Raw genomic sequence first — 27,611 nt, 5'->3', positions numbered from 1 at the left:
CCCTCGTATAATGCATCTTGACAGGCTGATGAGGGAGCTTGCAGGCTCTCTCTGACAGCTTCAGACTTAGTACCTTTGTGGAAGCAGCTGTTTCCTATCATCCACCACTCTTTGGGCGCCTGCCTTTTGCCCTCAGCTCGCCTTCCCTAAAACAAACAGAGCTCATGCCGATGTCTCTGGTGTTCCAAACACTGCTGTACACACTGAGCAGAGATTCCAGCAGGCCCCCTCCAGAATTCTCTCTTCCAGCAGTTGATGTGGCAAAGTTGAGCCTGTGCTAAATTCAGAGGGCTTGGGGGAAAAGGAACAGTGACCACATGTGCTGCAAGAACAGAACTGCAGGGTCTGAGGGTCCCGGAAATTGGGCTCCAGCCCAAAAGTCTACACAGCAGTGAAACAGCCCCCTGCCCGCCCCCCCCTCCAGCCTGAACCCTGTGAGCCCAAATTGGCTGGCACAGGCCAACCATGGGTGTCTAGTTGCTGTGAAAACATACCTGAAGGGTATGTCTACACTGTCACTGGAAGGTGTGATTGCAACAGGTACACCCATACCCGAACTTGCTTTCATCGAGCTAGATCCAAGCTAGCTCATGTAACTACAGCAGTTAAGTGGTGGCAAGTGGGCAGCAGTACAGACTAGCCACTCATGTATGTCCCAGGTGGTCGGGGCCTGCCTGCCGCAGCTTCATTACTGTTTAATTCAAGCCAGCTTTGATCTCGGGTGCAGCAGTCACACCTCTTGGTTGCAGAGTAGATATATCGAGTTACAGCCTGGCAATGCCAAGGGAAGTTGGCAGGTGAGGAAGGGAGATGGGCCATCAAAGGCTGTCACACAAAAACAACCCTGAGGGTAGCGTTTTTCAAATGCGGCCACCCGGAGCTTTTCCTGTGGCCACAGCCTCATGGGGTTGGACACAAAGCAGTGGCCCCCTCCCACAGGGCCACAAGCAGGAGTTGGGCCCTGCCCTCCTCTGGAGCCACAAATGCAGGAGGAGCAGACAGCCAGTGAGTTCCCCATGTTCCACAGGGGAGGGAGACTCGGGCTTCAGCCCTGGGGAGGCGGGAGGCAGGCCGGCCCTGCTTGTGAGGCTTCGGGCTCCAGCCCTGCACCCTGACCACGGGTGCATGCCCTCTGCTCTCACACACCCCCTGCATCGCCCCTGGCCCCCGCATCCATGCTCCTACTGCCCAGACCCCCTGCTGTCTCCCTATCCACCTCCACATCCAAGGCTTAATTTTGTTCCCTGACTTGCCACAGCTGAATAAGTCTGCTTGTTAATACCACTTTTCACAGCCTCCCAGCTACCTACTAAGCCTGCTGTGAAATGACATTAACAAACAACTTTTTGCAGCCAGAGACTTACTAGAAAAGCAAAAAACAAACAAAAAGACAGACAAGAATGTGCAAAACACCTTATTTCTGTTTCTATTCTGTTTAGGTCCAGTAAAGAATAGAGACAACTGTACATTGTTTTTATTGAGTCTGCAAAAAAAATTTTACATAAATAAATTGCAATGATTTGGACATGTATCTGTGCATGTTTATTTGCTTTTCCTAAAGTTAATTAAGTATTTTAGGAAAAATTGTCAGAGCAGCCACCAGCAAGAGTTGGTTGCCACACTCTGAGGACCCCTGCTCCAGGACTTTCATTCTGTGGAACCGGTGATTCCAGGCTAGCGGAAGGGTTGCAGGGAAGGAGGGATCCTTGATAACCACATTTTCCAAAGTAACCTCAAATTTTGGGTGCCCCTATTTTCGCAGTGTCCAACATCAGGCCTCATGAACTAGCACACAAGGAACATCCTCCAGATAACTCTCCTCCTGCACATACGGCGAAAGTTGGTAAACTAAAGATGGAAGCATCCAGACTTAGAAGCCACTGCTGTATTCATCTAGGTGGAATATACGGGCCCAAAGAGTCAAAAGGTGTTAACACAACACTGTTGCTATCCAGCGCTGAAAATGTTAAGCAAAACTCGGGGTTTGGTGTGCCGAGACTTCAGCTTGCTTAGTACCATGGCAACCACAAGATTAAAAACTCTTTTTGACCTTGTATTAAAGATACCAAAAGGAAGGAAACAGTGAAAGCTTTTGATATGTAAAGTGTTAAGTAAGGCTTCCATTTTAACAACCTCCCTTGTTCTTTCCCTTTAGCTGTACAGTTTTTACAAAGAAAACCCCCTTTTGACAGGCTCTTTGCTGGTATTAAAGATGGCAATACCGGTCCGTCTGGGGAAACAAGAGGTTAATCAAGATGGGCTGGAGCTGTTGAAATCTGATCCCATTTCCTAGAAGGCCAGACGGGACAAACGCCTACAGAAAAGGAGACAAGAACAGCAATGACAGGAAATGCAGCTTCTGTCTCTGGCATGGACTTTCACCTGCAGCCTTGCTGCTGGAAGACACAGGTGTGGTACATGTTCTTACCAGCCACTCTGGGACCTGGCATACTTGTACCAGCATCAGGCTGTTTAAGGCCTTGCTTTTCACTGCCTTTCTGGCTCTTACTAGACAGAAGGCCTGGGGAGAAGGATAGGAAAAAGAAGAAATATGGTGGGGAAGGAAAAGGACACATGGGTGACAAAAGTCTCATGTCCCAGCTGGTGACTGGGATTTAACCAAAGCAGATGGAGGTGGAGATGTCAGTTGGGTCCCTTTCTCTGGCCCAGTCTGGTCAGGACATCTCTCTGGATTAGGATGAGTAAGGCCCAACACTGGTATGTAACTCCTGGGTCCCAAGAGATGGTGGGGAAGGCAGCCATGATGGTAAGCTCGCGGCAGCTGTTGGCAGACAGCTTCCTTCTTCTTTCAGTCAGCCACTGATGTGTTCACTTCCCAATTTTCCCCTCACATCTTTTCTTTTAAGGACCCCAAAAAGGCAGTGATGGATGGAATAGCCCATGTCCTCATGATTTTGTTCACCAGTTAGGCCCAATTTTCAACACACCAGTTTTGGTCCTTTGATTTCCGGTCCCGCAGTTTCTTGTTTAGCTGGCATGATCTTAACACAGTCCTTGAATTATATCAGGTCTTTTTGGTTGAACCGATTCAGTCCATCTCCCTTTTGTACCTTTTCCCAACAACATTTGTTGTGATAGGTCATGACGACATTGTGAACTTTCACCATTTTTTTTTAAATACACACATACACAAGCTCGCAATGTGGGGAAATGTGTAGGCCCAGTTACTACAACACAACTTGTGAAAAATCTGACCACACACGACCAGGCGCTATCAGAGCTACAAATGGCAGGGTACATTTCCATCAGATGCTGGTCTCAGCCAGTCCCAAAACACCACAAGAACATCCAGCTGCCCTGGAACGCTCTGGGGATTGTCTGGCAGCAAATTTATAAACAGATGAAAGGATATACTTTTAGATATAGTGCCTAGTAGATCGGTCATGGGACACCATTCCAATACACTCTGTAAATCCTGGTGAGACTATAAACACATCACACATGGAAAAGTGGTAGCAAAAAAACCACCATCCCCTTTCATTCTCCACCTGTTGCCAATGCCTGATGTTTCAGAACAAGACAACCCCTCATCATAACATGCACTTCTATCTAGAATATTTTATGCAGATTTCAGCTCTGTAGCCAGTTCCCTGAATGTTCCTAAACTCCAGGGTAGTTTGGGTCTGTGGATCTGAGGCAGGTCCGTACCCAGCATTTCCTTTATTTGTTCCATGTTAGCCAGTGATTCCATGAAGAGGTTGTTTTGCATTTAAGAGCAGCTCCCTCACATATAAGAAAACTGCCGGGTTTTATTTTTAGCATTAACGCTTCCCCCAAGAACCTTTAGCAACTGTGTTTTCTGCATACACCCACCAGCTGCATCTGCAAGCTGCCCGTAATGGCTCCACTCCCGTTACATATGTCCAGCCATGACAGTGCACAAGCAGCTTTCAAGAAGCAGCCAGGCACGGTCAAGGATTCCACGTAGAAGAATTAACGCTCCGCTCTGTAAGTGGCCACTTACAAGATGCTCCATAAAGCCCTGAGGGCAGAATTAGAGACCAATAGACAGATCCCTGAAATACAGGCCGTAAACCCTTTACTCAGCATTATTTTTAATCTAAGGGGGGAAGAAGGTTGTATCTTTTTTGGGCTGGTCAGAAAGAAAATGTGGTTGCACAATATTCTTTAAATGATCACAAAGATAGAAGGATTCAATGAAATATCTATTAAAACCCACAAATGCCAAGAAAGCCAAGCTAAAGTGGAAGATCACCACGGACTCTGGGTCAGCTGTGGGAGTAGTTAACTTTCTGGTATCAGCAGGACGTCCATCCTGAAAGTTCAAGGCATCTTTCCTTAACTGTGTCTGAGGAAAAACACAGCCAGCGTATGAGCTTTGCGCACACAGAAAACAGCACACTCCCCAGTTTAGCAGGGCACAGTTAAGGAGGCTCACTGAAAATTTAGTCCTGAAGGACACTGCTCATTGGATTTTGACTTTGGCACTTTTACCAAAATCAGAAAAGACACCCAGCTCCTGTGTCTGAATGTATGGGCAACTAAATCCCATATCTCCCCCCAGTAGCAGACTAGCCACTGGGCTGATAGGCGACCCTACAAAAATGGGTGCCCCCACATGCCGACAGGAGCGCCGGGTAGGGCGGGGGAAGCCACTGCACCCAGAACCTGCTCCCCGGCAGGAGTGCTGGGTGACAGGGAAAGCCCCTGTGCCCAGACCTCAGCTGCAGCCCTGGGACTAGAGGAGCTCTAGCTTCTTGCCATGGCCTCAGGGCTGGGGGAGCCCTCACTCCCCACTATGGCCCTGGGACCAAGGGTGGGGGGGCAGAAAGGAGAAGGACAGCAGGAGGGGGTGGAATGAGGTGGACCATGGGTGGGGCTGCAGGCAGAACTGGGGCAGGACTGCAGGAGGAAGGGGTTGGGAGGGGCCAATCACTTGCTCTGGCCCAGGGCCCCACAAAAACTAATCCACCTCCCCGCGCCCACCCCAAGAACTAGGAAACAGCACTGCTGAAAGCAATCAGATTCTGCAAGCTGAAGAGGAATGTTTTGCTCTGCACAAGGGGCACCCACACCAACTGGTGCATACGAGGGAGGGGTGGTGGGGAGTGGTGCTGACCTCAGCCCTGATGGAACGAGTCTAGAAAGACCCAACCCTCGCCAGTAACAGTTGCAGCTCCCAGCCATCACAGGAGAGCAAGAGAGACAGGAACCCTTATCAAAAACATGCTGTAAAACCGTGTAGACCAGCCCGGAGGTTCCACATGAGTGACAGACGCCAGGGTATCAAAACACAGCAACTCCGCCAGCCGGGAGCAGGTACCATTTGCCATGTGCCAGGCCTGGATTCCACGCCAAGCCTTCAACTCTCCTCCCTCCCAAGCCAGTGACATTCAGAGACATCGGGCAAGTAACATGGGTCCAACCTCTCAAGACAAGGGTCCCCCTTCACTTCTTCCAGCATGCCCCCTATTCCCAGTTCTGGGTGACATGCATTGGATGGCTGGGGGCTATGATGGTGGCAGTATACAAAATAACATTTGGGCAAGGGAGCCGGGGGAGGGGTGGGGGTGCATTCCAAGGATCCAGGCTGGAGGTTAACAGCCAAATTTAGCCCATCACGAGGAGGAGACTAACAGCCCAGTTGTGACGCCTCGTCAAGCCCTGTAAGACCTAGTGTGTGTGTGGTCATCTACAGCTCTGCAGAAGCAAGGCCATGTTCAGCTCCTGGGTCACATAGCAAAGTCCACCTGTCTAAGCAGAGAGCTCCTACCATTCGGAGGGAGAGGGAGAGAGAGAGAGAGAGATTCTTGCATTGCTTTGAATGGACACAGGAAGGTTTATACAGCATGGGCTCTCTTCCCCCCCACACAAACACACACTTGGAGAAACCACAGGATGCCTTGGGGGAAGGAGAGAGCTAACTTATCTCTGTCCTATATTCACAAATAGCCCCATACCCAGAAACACCCAGTGAGACGACTCAACTCAGCCACAGAACCCGGGGCCCCTCTGACTTACTAGCAGACAAGGATTGGAGCCATCTGCAGTGTTTCCCTCCCCTCCTGCTTCAATAGCACTCTGGAGGTCAAGTCAATTCCAGCCCACTGAAATGCTAAATTGGATACAAAGCTTTAATTCCTTGCTGCAAGAGATCAAGGCCCAGACCCAAAAAGGTATTTAGGTGCCTAACTCCCATTAGTTTTAAAAGCCAAGGAACAGTGACCACATGTGCTGCAAGAATAGGAGAACTGCAGGATGGGAGGGTCCCAGAAATGCCTTGGCTTGAAAGCCAATGGGAGTTAGCCACCTAAACATCTCTGAGGGTCTGAGCCCAACTTTTCTCAAAACTTAAGTTTTGGTCTAAGGTGCCTTCTTTGGAAAGGTCTACATGGGAAAATTGTCCACACTGCAGAATAAGCAATTGCACACCCGGGGTAGATCCTCTATTCAGTCACTTTATTCTGGAATGATTAGTGCAGTTTGCGAGCACACTAATCGTTCTGGAATGGACCGTTCACGCAGGGAGCTATTCCAGAAATGCTTATTCCACAACAGCTATTCTGGTCAGTTTCCCTGCATAGACAAGCCCTTTATAAGGAAGTCCACAGAAATCTTATCTATATATAGAGCTCTTTTTCCAGCATATCTGAGCCAACATCATAATAATTACCCCTGGCAGTTTCAGAGTGCTGCACAATCAAACTAATCCAGGTTTATGACACTCCCTGCAAAAACAGGCACCATCCCTTTTTCACCCATGCGGAAATTGAGAGGCAAAGAGGACAAGTGACAGATCAGAGGCTACACAGCAGCTCCCAGTCCTATGATCAACTAACTGACTGGTATAGTTTCTCCTTCCTTGTCCTGTCCCCTAAGAAGAGAACAAAGAGGGCAGCATGAAACTGAACATCACATCATTCAGGATACACAAAAATTAAACGCTTCTTCACTCCTCATATTGATGCACTATGGAACTCACTGCTGCAGGAGGGTGGCTAGATTTAATGGGGGGGAGGGGCTGGGTGGGCAGGGAGCTGTTTTTTCCCCTTTTAAAGAGTCAATTCCATGGCCGCTGATGGCTAGTAAAGCAACAAATATTAAGGGCAAACTGCGTTTCACAATACCACATCAGCCACGAGCAGCCAGGGAGAAACGCTTCTCTCCCATATAGAATACTGCACAATCACGGAGACCAGCCACTGGGGTTTTGCACTTGCTTTTGAAGCACCAGCTCAGGCAGCAGCGGTACAGAGGCCTTGAGAGATTCGTAGGCGAGTCTCTGGATTAGAGGAGTCTCACGTGAGACCGAGGGACTCTAAAAATCTCATCATGGGACTCTGCATTCAGCAGCAGAAAGGGAGCTATGGCCGAGGAAGAGGCCCGTGACTCGTTTAGGGACGTGATGGAAGCACACTTCTGAGTTTTGCTGTGCCCTGGGCATTACGCAGCAGCGGCTAGCAGACGCTGGACAGGCTCCTAGGTCCACTCAGTGATGCTGGATGACCTAGTCGGTCATTCTGTTACTAACGTCTGTGGTTCTGGGACTCGGGGACAGGCCACAGAAAAGCAGTAGAACAGGCGCTGAACAGTACAGGCACAGAATGGGTTCTCTGGGGCTGGGGACCTATGGATGCAGTAGCAGGAGGGGGAGGGGTGCATGTGGAAATGGGCTCTCTGTATGCATGAATAAGGGAGAGGGAGACGGAGGAGTGGGAAGGAAATTCTGTGGCTGGAGGGGGAGGGAGGGAGCCAGGCAGAGAGACTGATTGGTGGGAGAGGACTAGGAGGTTGGTCAGGAAACAGCTGAGAGATATTAAAACCAGTGTATCCTTTAATACCCAGTACAAATTAAAGAGTTCCTGTTGCGTGTGCAACTCCCACTTGGGGACTCGTCCCATCCCTCAGTCTTAAACAATGGCTATTGGGAAATCTTCCAGCATTCAGGTTTGCCTTCTTATGCCGAGGTCTCTACGACCCTCTCTCTATCACAGTTATCCTGTCCCCTTATTCCTGTGTGGGGAAGCTACGGGATCACACTTAGCTATTTCATCCTTTCATCATAAATCACTCCCTCCAGCCCACTCAGCCTTTAGCTTCTCTTTTCCAAAATCTCTCCCATTAGCTACAGTTTCCAGTCTAAGTGACAGTGCGCTCTAGATAGAGAATATGATGTGGCAGTTCTGTATAAAAAGCCTACAAATCAATGAGTTTTCTTGCCATCCTACAAACATACATTTATTTTTGTGCTGTGTTTGTACAGCACCTAGCACAATATGTCTTGGTCCATGACTAGGACTCCTAGGCGCTATCGTAACAGAAATACATTTTGTTAAAATGCAGCAGTGAAACATTTTAACACAAACAGGATTGGCTGGATTTAGCAAACAGGTACAAAAAGGGAAGTAATGCTGTGGGCTCTCTCAGCTGTGTATTTCCTTTCACCATTTATGCGGTTTGTTTACTTTTTTGCATTTCACTCAGCTGAGGAACAGTAAGGTACATTGACTAATGTTATGTTGCATTTCTAATCAGTTTAATTTCCTGGTTCTCTGGCCCTAGCACAATGCGGCTGGCGGGCTGGGTTTCCCGCACTGCCAGAGGAATGCACGCAGCAAACCACTGTTAAAACTAAGTTTATAAAAGAGGGGGAAATATGGAAAAATCTTGCTACTCAGATTTTATTCAACCTAAATTTTAGATCTAAATTGGCCTTTTTCCAATACAACGTTACCTGCCATGTGGCAAGGAAATGAAATAAGAGATTAACGTGATCTGGTGTGTATGCACAGTAGGGGGCTTACAGGTGGGTGGGTAACTTGTGTGATTATGGCTTTGTTTGTAAGTGCCTTCATTGCATGTTCATTTCCAAAAGCCCCCTGCAGCGCTACGGCCCTGTGTGTAATTACATATCACCAATTCGCTTACCAGCTGTTTGTTGAAGTTCTGCACGCACTGCTCAAACTGCTCGTCTTTCGTTTCGTCCGCTTTGCCGAGCTTCTGTAAGACCTGCAAGCGGGGAACAGAAGAGGGGCTTTAACCCGGAGGTCACAAGGCTGACACGAAACTGTAAAGAGTCAGGAGCAGAGACTGTGGCAGCTTCTTGGCTCATCCAGTCCCTGTGCTCAGCAAGTCAGAGATGCTTTGCAGAGCTGAGAGTCAGGGTGAGCTCATGCCTGCTCAGCCCTGCTGGGAACGCTACATCAGCGATCAGAGCCCGGCGTCCACCCAGGGTGAGGGCGAACGAGGCAACAGCAACGGGATAGATGCTGCCTAGTTTTGTTTAGGAGGCCAGCAAAGGAGGGACCCCGCCGCCGCGCACCTTGTGCCGAATGGGTGTGACACACTAACTCTGGGGTCCATGAGCAGGGAATCCTGAGTGAGCAGCATTTTATACCCACTTTGCACAGGCATAAATGATTGCATGGGGTGCCAAACGGTGAAAAATTAGGTCCAGTCAGGAGATCGTTTTTTTCCCCTCCCAGGATTGCTGGACTGCCCAGCCCACGAGAGGGAAGGCAACTGAGGGTATATAAGGCAAGAGAGAGACACAAAGGGCATGGACGAGAGAGAGAGAATACCACCTTCCCCCCACTCCCTCTTCTCTCTCACACACACACAGTTTGGGATACCTGGCTGCTAAGGGGTAAAAGGGCCCTAATCACATAGGATTCAATTCCACCTGGTGCCAGAGGAGGCCAGGGGACCATGCACCCATCTGTCTCCCCACACCCGATAACCACACCAACCAGCTAGTCTCCTCTCTACAGCAAGAGCTCTTTGCACCACACAGCTGGCCCCAGGCCAAAGTAAATCCTTATCAGGGCACTTCCCCTATCAGGAGTTCCCCTTCAACACACTCTCCACAGAGTGCTTGGGCACTTCTGGTCCAGGGAGACCCACCACGATACAACCTGTCACAGGCAGCGGGATAGATTCCAGCTGTAGGAGGCGGCCAGGACTGACTCGCCCTGCCTTGGGCAATTTCAGTCCTGGAGCCACAGGGGAGGAGAGAGAAGGACATTGATGGAGGGGGGGAGAAGGCCCGCTATGCATGCTGTGTGCAGAAAGGGCACGTGATATCCCCAGCCAGCCACTGGGTTCAGAAGCATGGGCTGGTCATGAATAGAACACATGGAGGGTTACATGCACACACAGAGCATTACACACACATGGATTATGCTTGAAGTAGAAAACGCAGCCTAACAGACATTAATTCTGCACCCCGAAACCTCCATCAGCAGCATAAATCCAAAAGCATAAGCATGGGGGGGGAGGGGGAAGAGGTACACAGCATGGCCCTAAGGCTGTAATTAAGGATATCAAGCTATTCAGGTTCACTTGAGAAGCTCTCCAACACCACTACTTAAGCCAGGAGAGAGCCCCCCAGTTAGGGTTGCCAACTTTCTAATTGCACAAACCCAAACACTAACTGCCTCCGCCACAGCCCCACCCCCACTCACTCCATCCTCCCTCTCGCCACTGCTTGCTCTCCCCCACCCTCACTGACTTTCATTGGGCTAGGACATGGGGTTGGGGTGTTGGAGAGGGTGAGGGCTCCGGCTGGGGGTGCAGACTCTGGGGTGAGGCCAGAAATGAGGGATTCAGGAGGGGGCTCTGGGCTGGGGCACCAGAAACCCTTTTTGATTAGGCGTTCTGGTCCAAAACCTGACACTTGGCAACCCTACCCCCAGGTGGATGCACGCATGGTGTGCACGTCCCTGTGGATCTCTGCAGCCAGGGCCCGGCACGCCTCACCCACAACTAGGCTGCCTTCGAGGAACCAGCGGACATGGCAGCCTGAGACCTATGTGCCCATACAGGGCTGCATACCACACCACACTTAACCACGAGGGGGCCACCACAGACTCCCTGTTCATAGTCCTACCCGACTCTGCCAACAGGTAGAAGCAGAAACTGGATTTCCTAGGTGCCCAGGCCCTCCTCTGCTACTCACTTGGCCAGTTAAACTTTCCAGACCAGGCAGGGGTGGCAGCACCAGAGTCCACAGAGCCTCCAAACAGGTGAGCAGGGAAAAGCCCAATCACTCCTGGCTGCAGGGTGTTGTGGGTGAACTGAGGTTGGAGGAATGGGGCCTTCCAGCTGGGAGAGCGCTGCAAAAGTGCACCAACTCAGGTTTCCAAGAGCCACGCCCTCTACGAGGCCTAGCAGCACTGCAGCTGGTTATTCTCCATTCCCCCAGCTCTCTGGTTACAAGGGAAGCTACCCCCTTGCTACCCTGTCCCCTTCTGCACCCTCCCCCAGACCTTTTGCTGCCTGCAAGCGTGCATGGGATTAACGCAGGTGGACAGCACCCAACTGACATACCGGGAAAGCAAAGCCCACTCTCCCTGCATGGAACACGCACACAAGATGGGCCCTGACACTTTCACTCGCAGCAGAGGTGATCAGCCTCCGTGGACCATCAAGTCTGGATCCTCTCGGAGAAGGCCACCAATACATGCGTATGGGCGGGGCTAATAAGATGGTGCCTTATGGGACAACCACTAGGGATTTCTCCCAGCTCAGGGAGACTGCAGAGGGCAACAGCACTAGCCACTAGCCACTTCCGTCAAGCCAGGAACCTGGAAGCTGAGTGACCACAACTTAAACCCTTTGGCCACCCGCCTCCCTGGGTGTCGCTCCTGCCGGAGACAGCAGTGGTGGCTTTGCTAGCATGACAGAAATCACACCCTGCATGTTGTTATTTTTGAGCACGGTTAAGGCAGACTTAGTGCAACGGCACTTAATGCACCCACTGGCCAGCCCATGCGGTTACACAGCCGGCTGATGACATTAGCCGTGCTGACACAGCCCGTGCGAGGGCTTGGAAGCCTTCCTCAAGGTCGCGAGCACCAGGGAGGTGCAGCAACTCACACTGGAGCCGTGCGTGATAAAGCTGTTTAGTCATTCAGCACCTGGTCCGCACAGCCCCTGCTCAGGCTGTGGTCAGATTATCTAGATTAGCGTGACAGTGTTTCACTCCTCTGCCTGCGGGGGGAGAATCTCTGGGGTGTTCATGTAACACCGAGGAAAAAAAAAAAAAAAAAAGACACCTGCAACTGTGATGAGAACTATCTTCCTTGGGACTGGGGATTGACCTGGAGTGAGAAGTCTCTACAATTTGAGCTAAAGGAACAGGTGCTGTAGCTGAGAGCTATAAAAGACCCTTTCATGCTCAGTGGGTCAGACGCACAGCAGGACACGGACACACACCCCAAACAGACAGTGGGTTAGGGTTGCCAACTTTCTGATTGCAGAAAACTGTACACCCTTCCCCCTCCCCCCTCCCCCATGGCTCTGCCCCTACCCTGCCCCTTCTCTGAGCCCCCCCCCCCACTTGCTCACTCCATCCCCCCTCCCTCCATCGCTTGCTCTCCCCCACCCACTCACTTACTCATTTTCACTGGGCTGGGGCAGGGGATTGGGATGCAGGAGGGGATAAGGGCTCCCGGTGGGGGGCATCGGGCAGGCAGTTTGGGTGCAGGGGGTGCAGGAGGGGGCTCCAGGTTATCGGTGGGGCCAAGGGGTTCAGAGTTTGGGAGGGGGCTCCAGGCTAGGGCAGGAGTTCAGGGTTCAGGTTCTGAGAGGGAGCTTGGTTGCAGGAAGGGGCTCAGGGCTGGGGCAGGAGTTCAGGGTTCAGGTTCTGAGAGGGAGCTTGGTTGCAGGAAGGGGCTCAGGGCTGGGGCAGGAGTTCAGGGTTCAGGAGGGGGTGCAGGCTCCAGGCAGCACTTACCTCAGGTGGCTCCAAGGAAGTGGCAACATGTCCCTCTGGCTCCTAGTCAGAGGGCAGCCAGAGGGCTCTGCACGCCGCCCCTGTCCACAGGTACTGCCCCCGCAGCTCCCATTAGTCGCAGTTCCCGACCCATGGGAGCTGCAGAGCCGATACTCAGGGTGGCACTTTTGCTGCAGGCAGGGGTAACGTGTGGAGCCCCCCTGGATGCCCCTGCACCTAGTAGCCGGAGGGACATGCTGGCTGCTTCTGGGACGCGTGCGGAGCCGGCTGCTGTGGCCAACCGGACTTTTAGCGGCCCAGACAGAGTTGCCAGGGTCCCTTTTCAACCAGGTGCCTGGCAACCCTAAGTGGGATACACAGTGTTCATCCTGTGTTAAAGGAGGCAAATTGTGGGGCTGAAGATACAGAGTGTGTAGGGTCCATTCTAACAAAGGACACAGGGTCAGACTCTTGCGCTCTCCCGCTAGGGCTACCGTGAAAACAGGATTAAAAAGAATGGAGCTGGCAGAGCGGCTGGTGAGCGGATAGCATGGCACAGAGAGTGACCTGAGAGCCTTCTGCCCTAGAGAGCCAGCCGTGGCAGCCTAGCCAGAGAGATTTTGCCTTTTGGGTCAGACATAACAGGACAACTCCACCAGGGATGAATGCGAATCAAACTCCTGACCGAGCAACCATACAAAGGTGCACGTGGCAGCTAGGTGAGGTGTGGCAGGAAAGGGACGTTGGATGGACAGCAAGGGACAGCGATGGCAGTTCTGGAGATGAAGCTAGATCAGGGGTGGGCAAACTACAGCCTGCAGGCCACATCCAGCCCATCGGATCTTTTCAGCCAGCCCTTGAGCTCCTGCCAGGGAGGGGGGGAGGGGGCTTGCCTCGCTCTATCTGGGGAGTGGGGTTGGGGGGCACTCTGCACGGCTCCCGGAAGTAGTAGCATGTCCCCCCTCTGGCTCCTATGCCTAGGGTCAGCCAGGGGGCTCCGCATGCAGCCCCCACCTCAAGCTCCACCCTCCACAGCTCCCATTAGCCTCAGTTCCCAGGCAATGGGAGCTGCGGGAGCAGCGGCTGCAGATAGGGCAGCATGCAGACCCGCCTGGCCATGCCTCCACATAGGAGCCAGAAGAGGGACATGCCACTGGTTCTGGTAAGTGCCACCTGGAGCCTGCACCCCTAAGGCTGCCCCTCACCCAAACAAACCCTGCCCCAGCACTAGCCCTGATCTGCCCTCTGAACCTCTATCCCAGCCTGGAGCACCCTCCTGCACCCCAAACCCCTCATACCCAGCCCCACCCCAGAGCCTGCACCCCCAGCTGGAGCCCTCACCCCCCCCATGCCCCAGCTCTGATCACCCACATCCCCTCCAAGCCTCTCAGTCCCAGCCCGGAGCACCTTCCTACACCCCAAACCCCTCAGCTCCACCCCAGAGCCCACACCCCAGCCAAAGCCCTCCCCCTCTCCCCCCAACCCCTTGCCCCAGTCCAGCACCCCCTCCCACACCCTGAACTCCTTATTTCTGGCCCCACCCCAGAGCCCTCACCCTCTCCCACACCCCAACCCCCAATTTTGTGAGCATTCATGGCCCCACATACAATGTATATGGCCAGATGTGGCCCTCAGGCCAAAGAGGTTGCCCGCCACTGAGCTAGACCGTAATCAATGATAGTTTCTTCACACTATGTTTCATCTACTCGAGTGATGGGGGACATTTGATGCCTGGATGCTCCCGAGGAGGTTACATATCTGCACCAGGGTTTCATTGTCATCAGAGGCAAAAATCCCAAAAGCCAGGAAGGACTGTCCGTGGCAGCACCCGAGTAATGCCTCGGCCCCATGACATCATTCTCAGGTGTGATGCAGTACTTCCGGGAAGGATGTCACTCACTGAGCAGATGTTCTCCGGGGGTTACCATGGGCCAGAGAAGGACTTCCTGCCAAAGCTCGTCCAGGGCAGAGGGTGGATTTTCTACCATCGTTAGCACTCCTTGAGACCCGTTTTACAGGCGCACTGGTCAAGGACATTCATCAGATATTTCATTCTGCAGATTTCAAGCAGGGACAAAAGTCCTGATAAGAAGATCAAGAGATCTGTCCGTCATCTAAAGAGGCTTTTTTAATGGGCACATGTGTCCGGCTGGTAACAGGATGCTTTCAGGACTCTGGAGGGGTCGTTTAACTCAGAGGAATGCGGAGTACGTTGCCAGAGCTCAAAGGTTTGAAAGGGCCCTTGCTGCTTGTATGTGCAAACAGACATAATACTAGTCACAGGAAATGATCAGGAAAAGGCCACTAAATGGACTTCTTGTGCTCCTGCATCCTGTGTGCCTGGGAACTGGCCCTGCATTTCGAATGCACCATACTGCACACGCTGCTAATCCAACAGACGCCTCAAGCCTAAGTCTGCCCCTTACTCCCCTGGTCTCCATCCATCCAGGAGATCTAGCTCCCCTTTCCTTTAGGGCTCTGTTGAGGCACCGCTAAGCAGTGCTTAATTGGTAATGAAAGAGGTGCCGGTGCTCAAGCAATTTTTTTTTTACTTTCATAACAGAGGCGGCAAGCCCAGAGGTGCCGGGGCTACGAACTGCCAAGCCGAGAGTCGCCGGGGCTCAGCCCTAGCACAAATTAAAGCACTGCTGCTAAGTGTTCTCCATTCCTGAGAGCTCAGATTTGTCCCCCAAGCTCTTACCCACCCGGGCCAGGAGTGCTGTGACCAACAAAGTCTTGCCCTTGGATGGCTTGCAGCTGAGCGACACAGAGGGACATGTAAAGCAGAGGAATCAACAGCCTCAGGGAACCCTATGAAGGGAAGTGGGGTAAGGGAAAAGGGGTTTATTTAAAAACATTTTTAAAGAGAGACCACGCCCGAAAAAGAGTGCACAAATGAGGGGTCACCAGCCTGACAGCTCCATGCCAGGGGTTGTCATATGACACAGCTTGGGTTCAGGAAAAACAAGCACACCCACGGCTGCCAACCGAGAGAGGGGAGAGGTTGGCCTTACACAAAGCAGCCAGCAGCACATGTCCATTCCGGCTGTGAATAAACAGTGAGCTCATAGGACAACTCCCCTCGGCCAGGAGTACGGATGCTATTCCCCCCACCCACCCCCGAGTGACAGCGCTTAATCCCCCGGCTCATTGCAAAGCCAGATCAAGTTAGGATGGAAACTGCAGGCTCTTTATAGCTATTAATGGAGCAGATTTGCCTGTGCAGAGATGCGGTAAGTTAAGATCCTGACACAGCCCCAGCACCCAGGACTGGAGAGCCAAGGATGGATCAGACAGGAAAGACAGTCAGGCAGCTGCTGTCTGCAGTCAGACCACACACACCAATGGCAGCCAGAAGCGGTGATCTGGCACGTAAGCATTAATAAGGAACTCCAGCCGGACACCCTCCTCAGCTCTTGGTCTCTAAAATCCCAGCATGTTATGGGGGCAGTGAAGATTTACAACGGGTTTCAGAGTAAGAAGCAGCCAAACAAGAGGGACAGTTTTGGACCAGGGAAGCGGTTTTACCAAAGGAAGTTTCATGCTGGGATTTCAGCACAAGCCCCCTGCATGAAAGTGGCTTCTATTCCTGGATCACCCATAGATTGCTTATGAGAGCATGGGGAATTCACTTAGGGCAAAGTGTTCAGACTCAAGTGCCTAAAGTAGGAGCCCAAATCTATTTTTAAGCACCTAAATAAATGGTCAGGACACTGGTGCTTAACTTTAAACACTCATGTTTTTTGGGGGGAACCCAACACTTTGTGCCTCAGTTTCCCCTTCTGTAGGCCAGGAACACTAATTTCTACTGTACTTTACAGAGCTTGAATAATATTTCAAAAGCACTTGGAGACCCTGAGATGCACAATACTGTTAAAAAAATAGTTGGCTTTTAATACATAAATAAACATGCAAATGAGCACCAGGCTTACAAACAGCATTATTTGGAATGGGATCTGGTTTTATACACTCATAGGACTTCATTAAGAGAAGAGTTAGACACCATTAGTCAAACTGCAGTGGGTGCATAGGCAAATCCTGCATCCATTATACACTGAGCAATAGCTCAGAGAGCCTTGTACCCTGGAACCTGACCAGTTGAGAGGGAATGATGGCCAGGAGACATGGTTATTCCAAACACCCTTATGCCATGGGAGTTTTAGCCTCCTACCTAGAACAGTCAATGAAGAGAATGTTCATACCATCACCTGAAGGACAGGTTTTTTTAAAATCAATGAATAATTAGCCTGTGGAACTCATTGCCACAGAATATCAGAGACCAAGAGTTTAGCAGCATTCACAAAAGGATTGGACATTTATAGGGATGAGACAATATTATATTATATGAGAGTTTTGGAAGGGACAAGAATATTCTTCATGCTTCAGTGCTTAAGTCAACTTCTAATGATTGAGCATTAGAAGGTAACTTTCCCTGGGTACAGATTATCCCAAAATGCCTTCTTTTTACTTTCCCTTCAACAGTCTGGTGCTGGTCACAATTGGAGACAGGATGCTGCACAAATGTACCACTAGTCTGATCCAATCTGCCATTTCAAAGAAGGACCATGCTTTCTGACTGTAGCAACTCCCCTGTGCAGCAGTGCAGGGTCAGATCCCCTTAAAGGGTGATTCCACTCTAAAAAGGACAAAGAGCAGCAAGGGGTTCCATATTTATTGCCTTTTAATGATTTCAGATCACACTTTCTCCGTGCGGGGGTGAGGAGGAGAGGAAGAACTTTTCCTTGCTAACTGACAGCAAATGCAATCCGGAATAGAGAATCACGAATACATACACCCCATCCGGTTTATTACCGTGATGATATGCTGAAGCCCCTGCAAGCCAAACTATGCTGAAAGTGACACCTAAACCCACTTCCTCCTAATTCTGCCCTCAGCAATACCTGCACAAACCAGTTAGTCTCCAATTGTAACTGCATACACACACCAAGGGCGTAAATTGGTTTACGGGATCTTTTGCACTGGTGATGATGTGCAAGAAGAAAAGAATCCAGCTTGACTTTCAGATCCCAGGTTGAGCCTACAGGGTTGGCAGGGCAAACTGAGCACATCTGATCTGGAAACCCCGGGACACAAACATGCAGCCCTGTGATCCCATTTATCACCCACTTGCTTATACTTGGAGCTGCCATGTATTGATACATAATCTTGTAGCTGAAAGGGCAGCCTCATACCTTTTACCCCACGTCTGACTCAGCCTCGTCCTGAGAAGAGGCCACCTAGAACAGTTAACACCAGATCAGCGCAATTGAAACACCAAGGCACATTTTGATCCTGAGCTGCCACACTACTGTCCTCCCTAAAACAAAGGAACCACCTCTCAGCCCAAATGGAATCTCATTTGCCCAGTGAAATAAATGAACGCAAGTTCCTCCATGACACGTTTTGCACTCAGACTCAAGGAGAGCTTTTGAACAGCACAGGTGAGAACCAGGTGGCTAAGTCCCACTTAGCTATCAATGGGTGTAGGGCACCCAATGGTGCCCTTTGTGCTTCTCCTGCTTGTTGTCCTGTGCAGAGGGCAGCTCCACTGTCCGTATCTGAGCACGGCACAATTAAGTCTTTCCTTGGAACAACGGAACAAAGGCACGTGGTCGGGGAGGGGCAGAGTTCAAGTTTAAATGCCTCCACGCTGCATTTGACATTCAGAAAGGAATCCTGGCTCTGGGCAACCATGGAGACTCTGATCATCTGTGGGAGGGAGGGGGCGCAATGTTAAGCTTAGCATGGAGGAGGTTTCCTACTAACTACCTGCTTGTTGACAAAGTCCACCTGATTCCACAGCAAAGCCTGGCAGAACACAGGCAATCATGCAGCGAGGGAGGATGGTCCCTTGGTTAGTGTGTTAGCACAAGACCTGGAAGACCCGGGATTCAATTCCTTGCTCGCCCACAGACTTCTCTGGACCTTGTGAAAGCCTTTGCCTCAGGTCCCCCTCTGTAAAATGGGGATAATAGCCTGGCCCTTCTTAACAGGACTAATACATTAAAGGTGCTCGAATACTATGGTAGAGAATGCCATTTCACCTCCTGTAACTCCCTGAGCTTTCATTGGAGGTTGCTCATCCAATTACGAGGTCAGATCCTGTTTACCAGAGCCTCCATCACTATTGTATGTGGGCATCTCCTACAGAGTAACTGATTTATCCTCGCAGCCCCCTGCGAGGTAGGTAGTGTGGCTATGCCCATTTGCCAGAGACACTGCAACCATATCACGGATTGCATGATGCCCAGCCAGAAGCACCTCGGACCTGATGTCTGGAAGAGCTGAGCACCTGCATCTCCCAGTGAAGTCCACGAGAGCTGTGGGTGCTCCGTAGAGCCAGACACTGCACCTACAGTTGTGCACTAAATAAAATAAATACAGAAATTCAGGCCACATCTGATGGTTTGTCTATGATGTGCAAAAGGCCACAGAAGAACATCAGTGACAGAATCCAGGGCTCCTGGGTCCCACAGCCCAACACAATCACAGTGCCATGTCGCACACCCTCCACCAACCACATGCAACAGTGGCAAGTGAGGCGACAAAGCACAGGAAGGTGTTTTACGGAAACAGTCTCATTTTGCCACCTTCCAACAGCTGGTACTATGCTACAAGGTATTTGTAGCAAGGAGAGGTATGCACTGAAAGCTCCCCCTGGACTGACTGCATGTGGTATCATTACCCAATGTGACCCGCACTGGCAGGAGGGGTAATGTTAGAACTCTAAAAAAAGATGGTCTCTTCCCTTTGAGCTCAAATGATTCAGGCTGGAGAAAAGGCAGGTGTTTAAAAAAAAATAAAAGATCCACAGGCACTTTCTACATTTAATCTGGCCCATCAGATGGACTCCCCTAGCTGGTCCTTGATTTCTGAGCCACCAGTGAATTTCACCCCCACAACAGACAAGGGCAGAACAGCCCAAGAAAGAGTGAGAAGGAAAACAGACTCATTTCACTTGTGCAATTGGCTGTTCACGCCTATTCAGTCATGGTCATCTTCCCAAGCTCAGGATTTTCCCCACAGCAGCCGCAGAGGATGGTCTTGTGGTTTCGTCACTAGAAGGCATGAGATCCGAGTTCTATTCCCAGCTACGCTTCACGTCTGACTGTGGGCAAGTCAAACTTTCCATGCCTTGGTTTTCCCATCTGTACAATGGAGCTAGCACCTACTTCACAGGATTGCCAAGAGCCAACTGCCTGGTGTATAAACAGTAACCACCCTAGAACTACAAAATACTATCATTATGTAGAGAGTCCTGATACCTGTAGCTAAGCCAAGGCTGCAGAAAGAGACCTCCAATACTAGGAACAGTTACCAAGAGGTTTTTTTCTATTTCCTCCAGTTTAATTTTAAAATCCTGTCCCTTGTAGGGGATTTTTCTGTCCTAAACAGAGAAAAAAATATTATATATAAAATCGCTGTGCTAAGAAGGACAAGCCTTGGGGGAACGTACAAAATGCCTGTGTGACTAAAGGGCAAGGCTGTATATTCAGGTGAGAATCTACCGTAGTGGCTCTAGCCCCCATAAGACCATCTTCTCTCTCTTTCCCATACATCCCCCAAGCCTTTCCACTTCATGATGGAAACTCCAGTTGGTGGATCTCATGGAGTTCCAGGCATACTTCATCCCCTCCTGGGAGCTCCCACACAAAGGGGAAATGCAGCCTTTAACTAGAGGTTCTCAAAATTCACTAAGCTGGCCAATGGCTGTTCTTAGGAGCGGCATATTTGCATTTCCCTCACCCTTTTCAACCTACAGCGGAAGCGGAGAGAACTCACAATGACCATCAAGATAACAGTGTCACCAGACCCACTGTAACCGGTTCAGTATCAAGAGACCGAGAACCCACCACTTCCCTTGGTGGTTTATTCCAATGATTAATCACCCTCAGTGTTAAATGTGTGTCTTGTTTCTCATTTGACTTCATCTGGATTTCTTCCAGCCATTGGTTCTTGTTCTGCCTCTCTTCGCTAGATAAAAGAGCTGTTTAATACCTGGTATTTTTTCCCAATTCAGGTGTAACCCATGTGCCAGGTACTTATGCACTGTGATCAAATCACTGCTCAATCTTCTTTTTGAGGAGCTAAATAGATTGAGCTCTTTGAGTCTCTCCCTATAAGGCATTTTCTCCAGCCCTTGAATAACTCTTGTGGCTCTTTTCTGCACCCTCTCCAATTTTTCAACATCCTTTTAAAAATGTTAACACCAGATCTGGATGCAGTATCCCGGTATTGGTCTCACCAACCCTGTATATAGAGGTAAAATCACCTCCCTGGTCCTACTCACTACTCCTTGTGATCCTTGGGTGTATAAACATTAGTCCATTTTGCTACAGCATTACACAGGCATATTAAGTTGTTTGTTCACTATGTCCTCTAAATCCTTTTCCAACTCATCGCTTTCCAGGATATAGTCCCCCATTCTGTGGTTGTGGCCTGCATTCCTTGTTCCTAGATGTATAACTTTGCATTGGCAGCACTGTTTAAATGGGCCCAGTTATCAAGCAACCCAGATGCCGTAGGACTGCCCTGTCCGCATCACTATTTACAATTCCTCCAGTCTTTCCGTCATCGGCAAATGTTATTGGCAGCAATTTTATATTTACTTCCAGATCATTGATAAAAAGTGTTGAATAAGGGCTAAGTGCCGATTCTTGAGAAACCCCACTACACAATCCCCATTCAATGATCATTCTCCATTGACAACTACTTTGAGATCTGCCAGAGAGTCCATTCTGAATCCATTTAATGTGGGCTCTATTGACATTGTCTAGTGCTACTTTTTTAAAATCAGAGTGTTGTGCGATATGAGCCAAATGCCTTACAAAACTCCAAGTAGATTACATCTATGCACACCTTCACCAACCAAAACTTGTGAGCTCCAAGAATGAAATCAGGTTTGTTTGACAACACCTCCTTTCCATAAAACCACGGTGACTGGCATTCATTCTATTCCTACTCTTTCATTTTTGATCCATTGGATCGTACATCAGCTTTTCCATTGGTTATGCCCAGAATTGATGCTCGGATAAGAAGCCTTTAGTTTCCCTGGTCATCCCAGGCAACCGCACTATTCTTCCACCATTACATCCAAAACATCTCCATCAAATCTCATTAAGAGAGACTATTCATTCTAAGGGCTACTCCCCCGTCAGACCTGCTCAGTCCAACTACAGTAGTTTCCTTTGTACCATAAACCTGAGATTTGATTTCTCGGGGGCAGGGGGGCTATTAACTCAGCGCCTGTAATAAAGTCAGTCAAGCTAGTTCCCCCTCTATGTCTCTAATTAGCTTGAGCCGCACAAGGTTGTACATCATTACAGGACCAGGAGTGAGTGGGAGCCCTTCTTTGCAGAGTGTGCTGCACTGGGTAGGCCCTTCTCTATCCCATGACAGTAGCTTTGCCCCTGAGCACAGGAGAGGGTGCCAAGCATGCTGCTTTTGAGTCCCCCACCTTGTATCAAATCACCGTTCTAAACTAGGCATTGACATTTCCCTGCAATAGCGTCACGCCCGCAGGGAAGCCTCAGTTACCAGGGTCATTGGCGCCAGATCTAATCCGGGTGTTCACTGTGCGAGTGAATGAAGGGAAGAGGGTAGGAAGGCAATGGAGGGGGGAAGATCAGGACAATGCTGGGACTTCCTACCTGGCTGATGGGCATTGCGGATACATAGCTCTGCAAAGCAGTGGCCTCTTGGAAGACAGAGTCGGTTGAAGACCATGCATGAAACTGTAAATGAATCCAGATCATTTCTCTCCCACAGTGGAGCATATTAGTTTCCTCCAAAGAGTGGACTTGCCATATTCATAGAAATTAGGTTTGAAAAATGTCCTGCTAGCAGAGCTAGTCCACCCCCGCCAGTGCTGTACTTCTGCCAGGATAATCTCCAATGCTTTATCCAGGCTGGCTTCAAGTGTCCCAGCAACAGGGTCCCATTCTGTTCCCCCCGAGAGATTTGATCTAACTATCAGGAATTTTTCCAAAAAGGTTTACAGAAGATATTCCTCAAGAAAGGAAGGGGACTTCTGCACACCTCCTGTTTCTTCCACATGTAGCCAAAAGATGGTATTTACCACCTAGCAGTAAATGTTAGAGAAAGGTCCAAGCCACAATATACAGATCAGGTCCAAACGGCTCCAGATTCCAAGGGTGTTTCGATTCAAGTTTTGGTTCAATACCCTATCTCAAAAAGACAGTCTATTTGTTTAGCTTAAAAGTCAGGTGTTCTATGCAGATATGCACATCCCTCACCCAGATTGTGATTACACACACACACACGAGCCTGTAGGTACGTACCCTACTGAACACACGTTTCATTTCCAGGTGTTTCACTAGTACTCAGACCCTAACCTGAACCAGTATAGATTGCCGCTTGAAAGAAGATGCTGGCAGAGAAACTTTTCAGAGGTACACCATGTGTGCCCGTGAGAAAGTAACTCACTGTCTTCCTGTACAATATGCATTTCTGTCTACATAAAATTCAAATTCGATAAAGAATACATGGCGTTCATTTGTAATGATCAGAGATCTGAGATGGCCACTGATTAATACTGTGATCAAGCGATGACTGGGCTATATGCAGAATATTGTGAGTGCTGATAAAACCATAATACCCCATCACATGTAGTACAACCCCCCTCCCCCCCACACAGTTTTTAAAACATTTGACGGGTTTTTTTATTCATCCAGTCTACAGGGCTCAGGGGGCCCCGTAGGCCTAGAAAAAAAATCTTCATTACATCTTTAGATGCAGAAAATGTATGTTTTTCAAGTCTGCCATTGCAGGCCAAGGGGAAGGAGTCCCACTGGGAATATGGACATCTCCAGTTTCCCATTCTCTCCCTGCATGCCATGATATAGCCGAGTTTGTGTACGAAAGTTGGAAACCACTCGCCTAAAGGTTCATGCAGTGTATGCACTGGGACTCAGCTGGTGTTTCTAGAGTAATGGGAGAAGACGAAGAAATCCACTATTGCAACTAGTGTTCTAGCTTGTACCTGTATTTAATTTATCTGGACACTTTGCTTTTGAGCAAAAGCAGGCTAAGTTCTAGGACGATGAGACTTCTGTACTGATCTTCATCACTCTTTAGAAATCTGACAGTTGGAAGTTAAGCCTGTTAAGATGACCCCAGTACACAAGAGTTACCAAGTCTGTACCTGCAGCATTCTCACTGCACCAAGACAACCTGTTGATCTCTCCTCCCTCTGGGCAGAGGGCGCCTGTGGCCCCCATACGAGAGCACTCAGAGCCATTCATCATCCCATCTTTGACCACACAAGTACACTGTATTCGAGACCACTTGCCAGATGGGACAGTGACCTGGGCAGAGAGGAAGGCAGGGTTAAAACCATCCACTGATCTAGAGACCAGTCCTCCCTCCAGTAAATAAACCCACATACACACGCTGCAGTTCTCTCTTTTGTTAAGGCTACTTGATGTCCACAACCAATTTTCATTATAATATCGATTGTATCTTCTGCCCAGCAGGATTAGACATGAGCACAGATGTGCTTCAGTTTGCCTTTGATCCACCTTCACCCAAAGTGCACAGAACTGCGTCTGAAGCAACCAAGTATTAAAAGTAGTCGTAATTTACCTCCCTGGTACCCTGGCTTAGAGGAAGGTCCTGGTGACACCCTGTCCAGGTTCCTGATCAGGAATTTAGAGCAAAAATACTTCCAAGAGAATTCATCCCAGGTTTTGCACAGGGCCCACTGCATGCTGGAATGAAACTGGCGAGTTCGGTGCGTTCCACATACACCTGGGCAGTGCACACAGTACCAAAGCTCATAGTTCCATATCACACCATCAAGGCTCAGTGTTTTAAGGCACTCTCTGTGTGACACCCTGCCTAAATCTCAACCAGCCTGATTACATTCAAAATGCAGTTTCTTAGAAACAAGACAATCCTCCGTTCTGTGAGGGAAGTGGTGCATCAGAGCTCTGAAACTGAACGCACAGGAAGTGGACTGCTGCTGGTTTGAACCAGTTTCAGCCTCGTACAAACTCATTAGGAAAGGGATAAAGATTAATTTTCTGAGTGGGAGCCAAGCCGAGGGGCCCAGTCACTTTTGTGCAACATCACTAGAAGCCAATAAATCACATGGTCTTTGGGGAACAGGCATTTTCTGTAAACATCACATTTCTTTAGAATGTTACTTGAAAACAAGCATCTGGAATTATAGGCCTTTTAAAGAAAGATAAATTTAAGTCTTCAAGCCAAGTAAGGGGTCAAGCGAAACTCATCCCCAGGAGAAGCCGAAGAAATATTTTGGTTAAAAAAAAAACACCATCGATCAATTTAGATTTTCTTCCTTTTTTCACATATATTTTGAAAAGAACAAATCCCAAAACAAAACTACTGCCCAAGCAATGGGATGGTCAGCAGTTTTATTAACTGCCCTGAAAAAAAGAAAAAAATCTAACACATCCCTGTAAGGAGTTCCAGAAAGCTGGTGACATTGAAGGTGACCCTACAATAACATTCTCTACCTGGTGTAGTATGCCAACACCCATAAAGGTTTATTCGGAAAATCTAATATCTTCTCAGAGCGAGGTCACAGTGCCCTGGCTACAGAATCCCAAACAGCCAATGATGAGATGTTCTGATGATGCAATACGTTTACCCTGTCCATCGCTGAAGTATGTTTGGTACTCTATATCCCGCTGGAGAGCGGGTTGGGTTTTTTAAACCCACCTAAGCTGGTACTTTCAAAGGTTAGAGAACACCCCAGCTCTTCCCCTCTTAATTAGCGACGTTCTTTTCTCTAATTCATCACTAGATTTTTTTTTTTTTAAACAATCCAGACCCAAACTGGCTCTTCCCCATGAATTCTACAGCTGGCAGAGGTCTGTCTATCCCAGCAGATGTCTGCTACTCTGCTCAGCTTTGCAGGCAGCCTACAATGCTTTAAGACCCTGGGATGGAAGGTATGACAGAAATGCTAGATTATACTAACTAATCCAGGACTTCCTGGCTGTCACTGCCGGGCACCACAGCCACACAGAACTGCATGGTGACCCCAGGGCTGGAGCTCAGATTCCTTGTTCCAGAAGCACAGGTCTCTACTTCTTCTAGAGCTCAAGGATGCACTGCATTAGCCGTTCAATGAAGCATTCTCTTGATCAGACTGCAATAAGCCTGCTCGCTGCTGTATGCACAGAGACCAATAGTCTCATATGCTTCATTGCTCTGCCTATGTAGTGTGAGAACTGCAGAGGTGAGAACTCTTCATGGGCATGTTCACGTCACACCCATACTCACTAACCAAAACATAGCTGGCAGGTCCAATTTAGAGGCCTGCTCTCCTTACCACTATCCCTGTATGGGTTGGGAAGAGTCTTTGAAGACCCCACCACACGGGGATCCTGAAACTTGGGACATCGTGCTCAAAAAACTACCCGAGTCAGGGTCACATTGACAACTTGCCAGGAGCTTTAATTTGCATTGAAGGGACCAGACCACATGTGCCCCTCAGTTACAACGTGGGCCTCTATGAGGTATCCGCCTGCAAGACTCCATCTTCAAAGAGACTTCTATTCATACCAAGCTAGGGTTGCCAACTTTCTACCAGCACAAAACTGAACACCCTTGCCCTGCCCCACCCCTCCTCTGAGGCCCTGCCCCCACTCACTCCATCCCCTGCCCTCCCTCTGTCAATCACTCTCCCCACACTCACTTGCTCATTTTCACCAGGCTGGCTCAGGGGGTTGAAGTGTGGGAGGAGGTACGGGCTCAGGCTGGGGACGCAGGCTCTGGGGTGGGGCCAGAAATGAGGAGTTCAGGGTGTGGAAGGGGGCTCTGGGCTAAGGCAGTGGGTTGGGATGGGGGGGTACAGGCTCTGAGGTGGTGGCAGGGATGAGGAATTTGGGGTGCAGGATGAGGCTCTGGTCTCGGGGGTTCAGAGTGTGGGAAGGGGCTCCAGGCTAGGGCAGGCAGTTTGGGTGCAGGTGGGTGTGAGGGCTCTGGCAGGGAGTGCAGACTCTGGGGTGGGGATGAGGGGTTTGTGGTGTAGCAGGGTGCTCCTGGCCTTGGAGGGTGGCACAGAGGGGTTCAGTGTATGGCAGGGGGCTCCAGGCTGAGGCAGGGGGTTGGGGTGTTGGAGGGGGTATGGGCTCTGGGCTGGGGTGTGTGTTCTGGGGTGGGGCCAGAAATAAGGGGTTCAGGGTGCAGGACGGGGCTTCAGGCTGGGGTATAGGGGGAAGGCTCTGGTTGGGGTTGCATGCTCTGGGGTGGGGACAGGGATGAGGGGTTTGTGGTGCAGGAGGGTGCTCTGAGCTAGGACCGAGGGGTTTGGAGGGTGGGATGGGGATCAGAGCTGGGGCAGGGGATTGGGGCATGGGAGGGGGTCAGGGTGCAGGCTTACCTACATGGAGGTGCAGCCAGGCAGCTCTGCCTGCTGCCCCCTGCCCCATCTGCCAGCACCGGCCCTGCAGCTCCCATTGGCTGCAGTTCCCAGCCAATGGGAGCTGCGGAACCAGCGCTTGGGGCAGGGGCAGCGTGCAGAGCCCCCTGGCCACCCCTATGCATAGGAGATGGAGCGGGGACATGCGGTTGCTTCTGGGAGCCGTGTGGAGTCACAGTAGGCAGGGAACCTGCCTTAGCACCGCTGCACTGCAGACTGGACTTTTAATAGCCCGGTCAGTGGTGCAGACCGGAGCCACCAGGGTCCCTCTTTGAGTGGGCGTTCCAGTCGAAAACCGAACACCTGGCAACCCTATACCAAGCTGGATCATCACGTGACAAGAACTTTAATGTCCACAGGCCACATTGCCCATGTTAGACAGGATGGGTGCATGATCTGAACAAAGGAATGCTCGAGTTCTCATCCCGGTTCTGACACTTTGTGCCTCGGTTTCCCCACCTGCTAAATACTTTCCTACCTCACTGGAGGGACTGTCAGGTT

General features: G+C 50.0%; 1 protein-coding gene across 8 annotated transcripts in view; it reads right to left on the bottom strand.

Moving 5' to 3' along the window:
- BIN1 (bridging integrator 1) overlaps positions 1-27,611 on the bottom strand; it is a 155,106-nt gene that overhangs the window by 75,903 nt on the left and 51,592 nt on the right. For all 8 annotated transcript variants that reach the window (XM_084643540.1, XM_084643534.1, XM_084643536.1 and 5 more), the window contains exon 2: positions 8,911-8,991. In XM_084643540.1, the coding sequence (XP_084499666.1) occupies positions 8,911-8,991 (81 nt within the window). The remainder of the gene's footprint in view (positions 1-8,910; positions 8,992-27,611) is intronic.

This window comes from Lepidochelys olivacea, assembly GCF_965140295.1.
Source record: "Lepidochelys olivacea isolate rLepOli2 genome assembly, chromosome: 11".
In the NCBI taxonomy this organism is placed as follows: Eukaryota; Metazoa; Chordata; order Testudines; family Cheloniidae; genus Lepidochelys; species Lepidochelys olivacea.
Note: the sequence above shows the minus strand (reverse complement) of the source record. Positions and strands in the feature narration are given on the sequence as shown.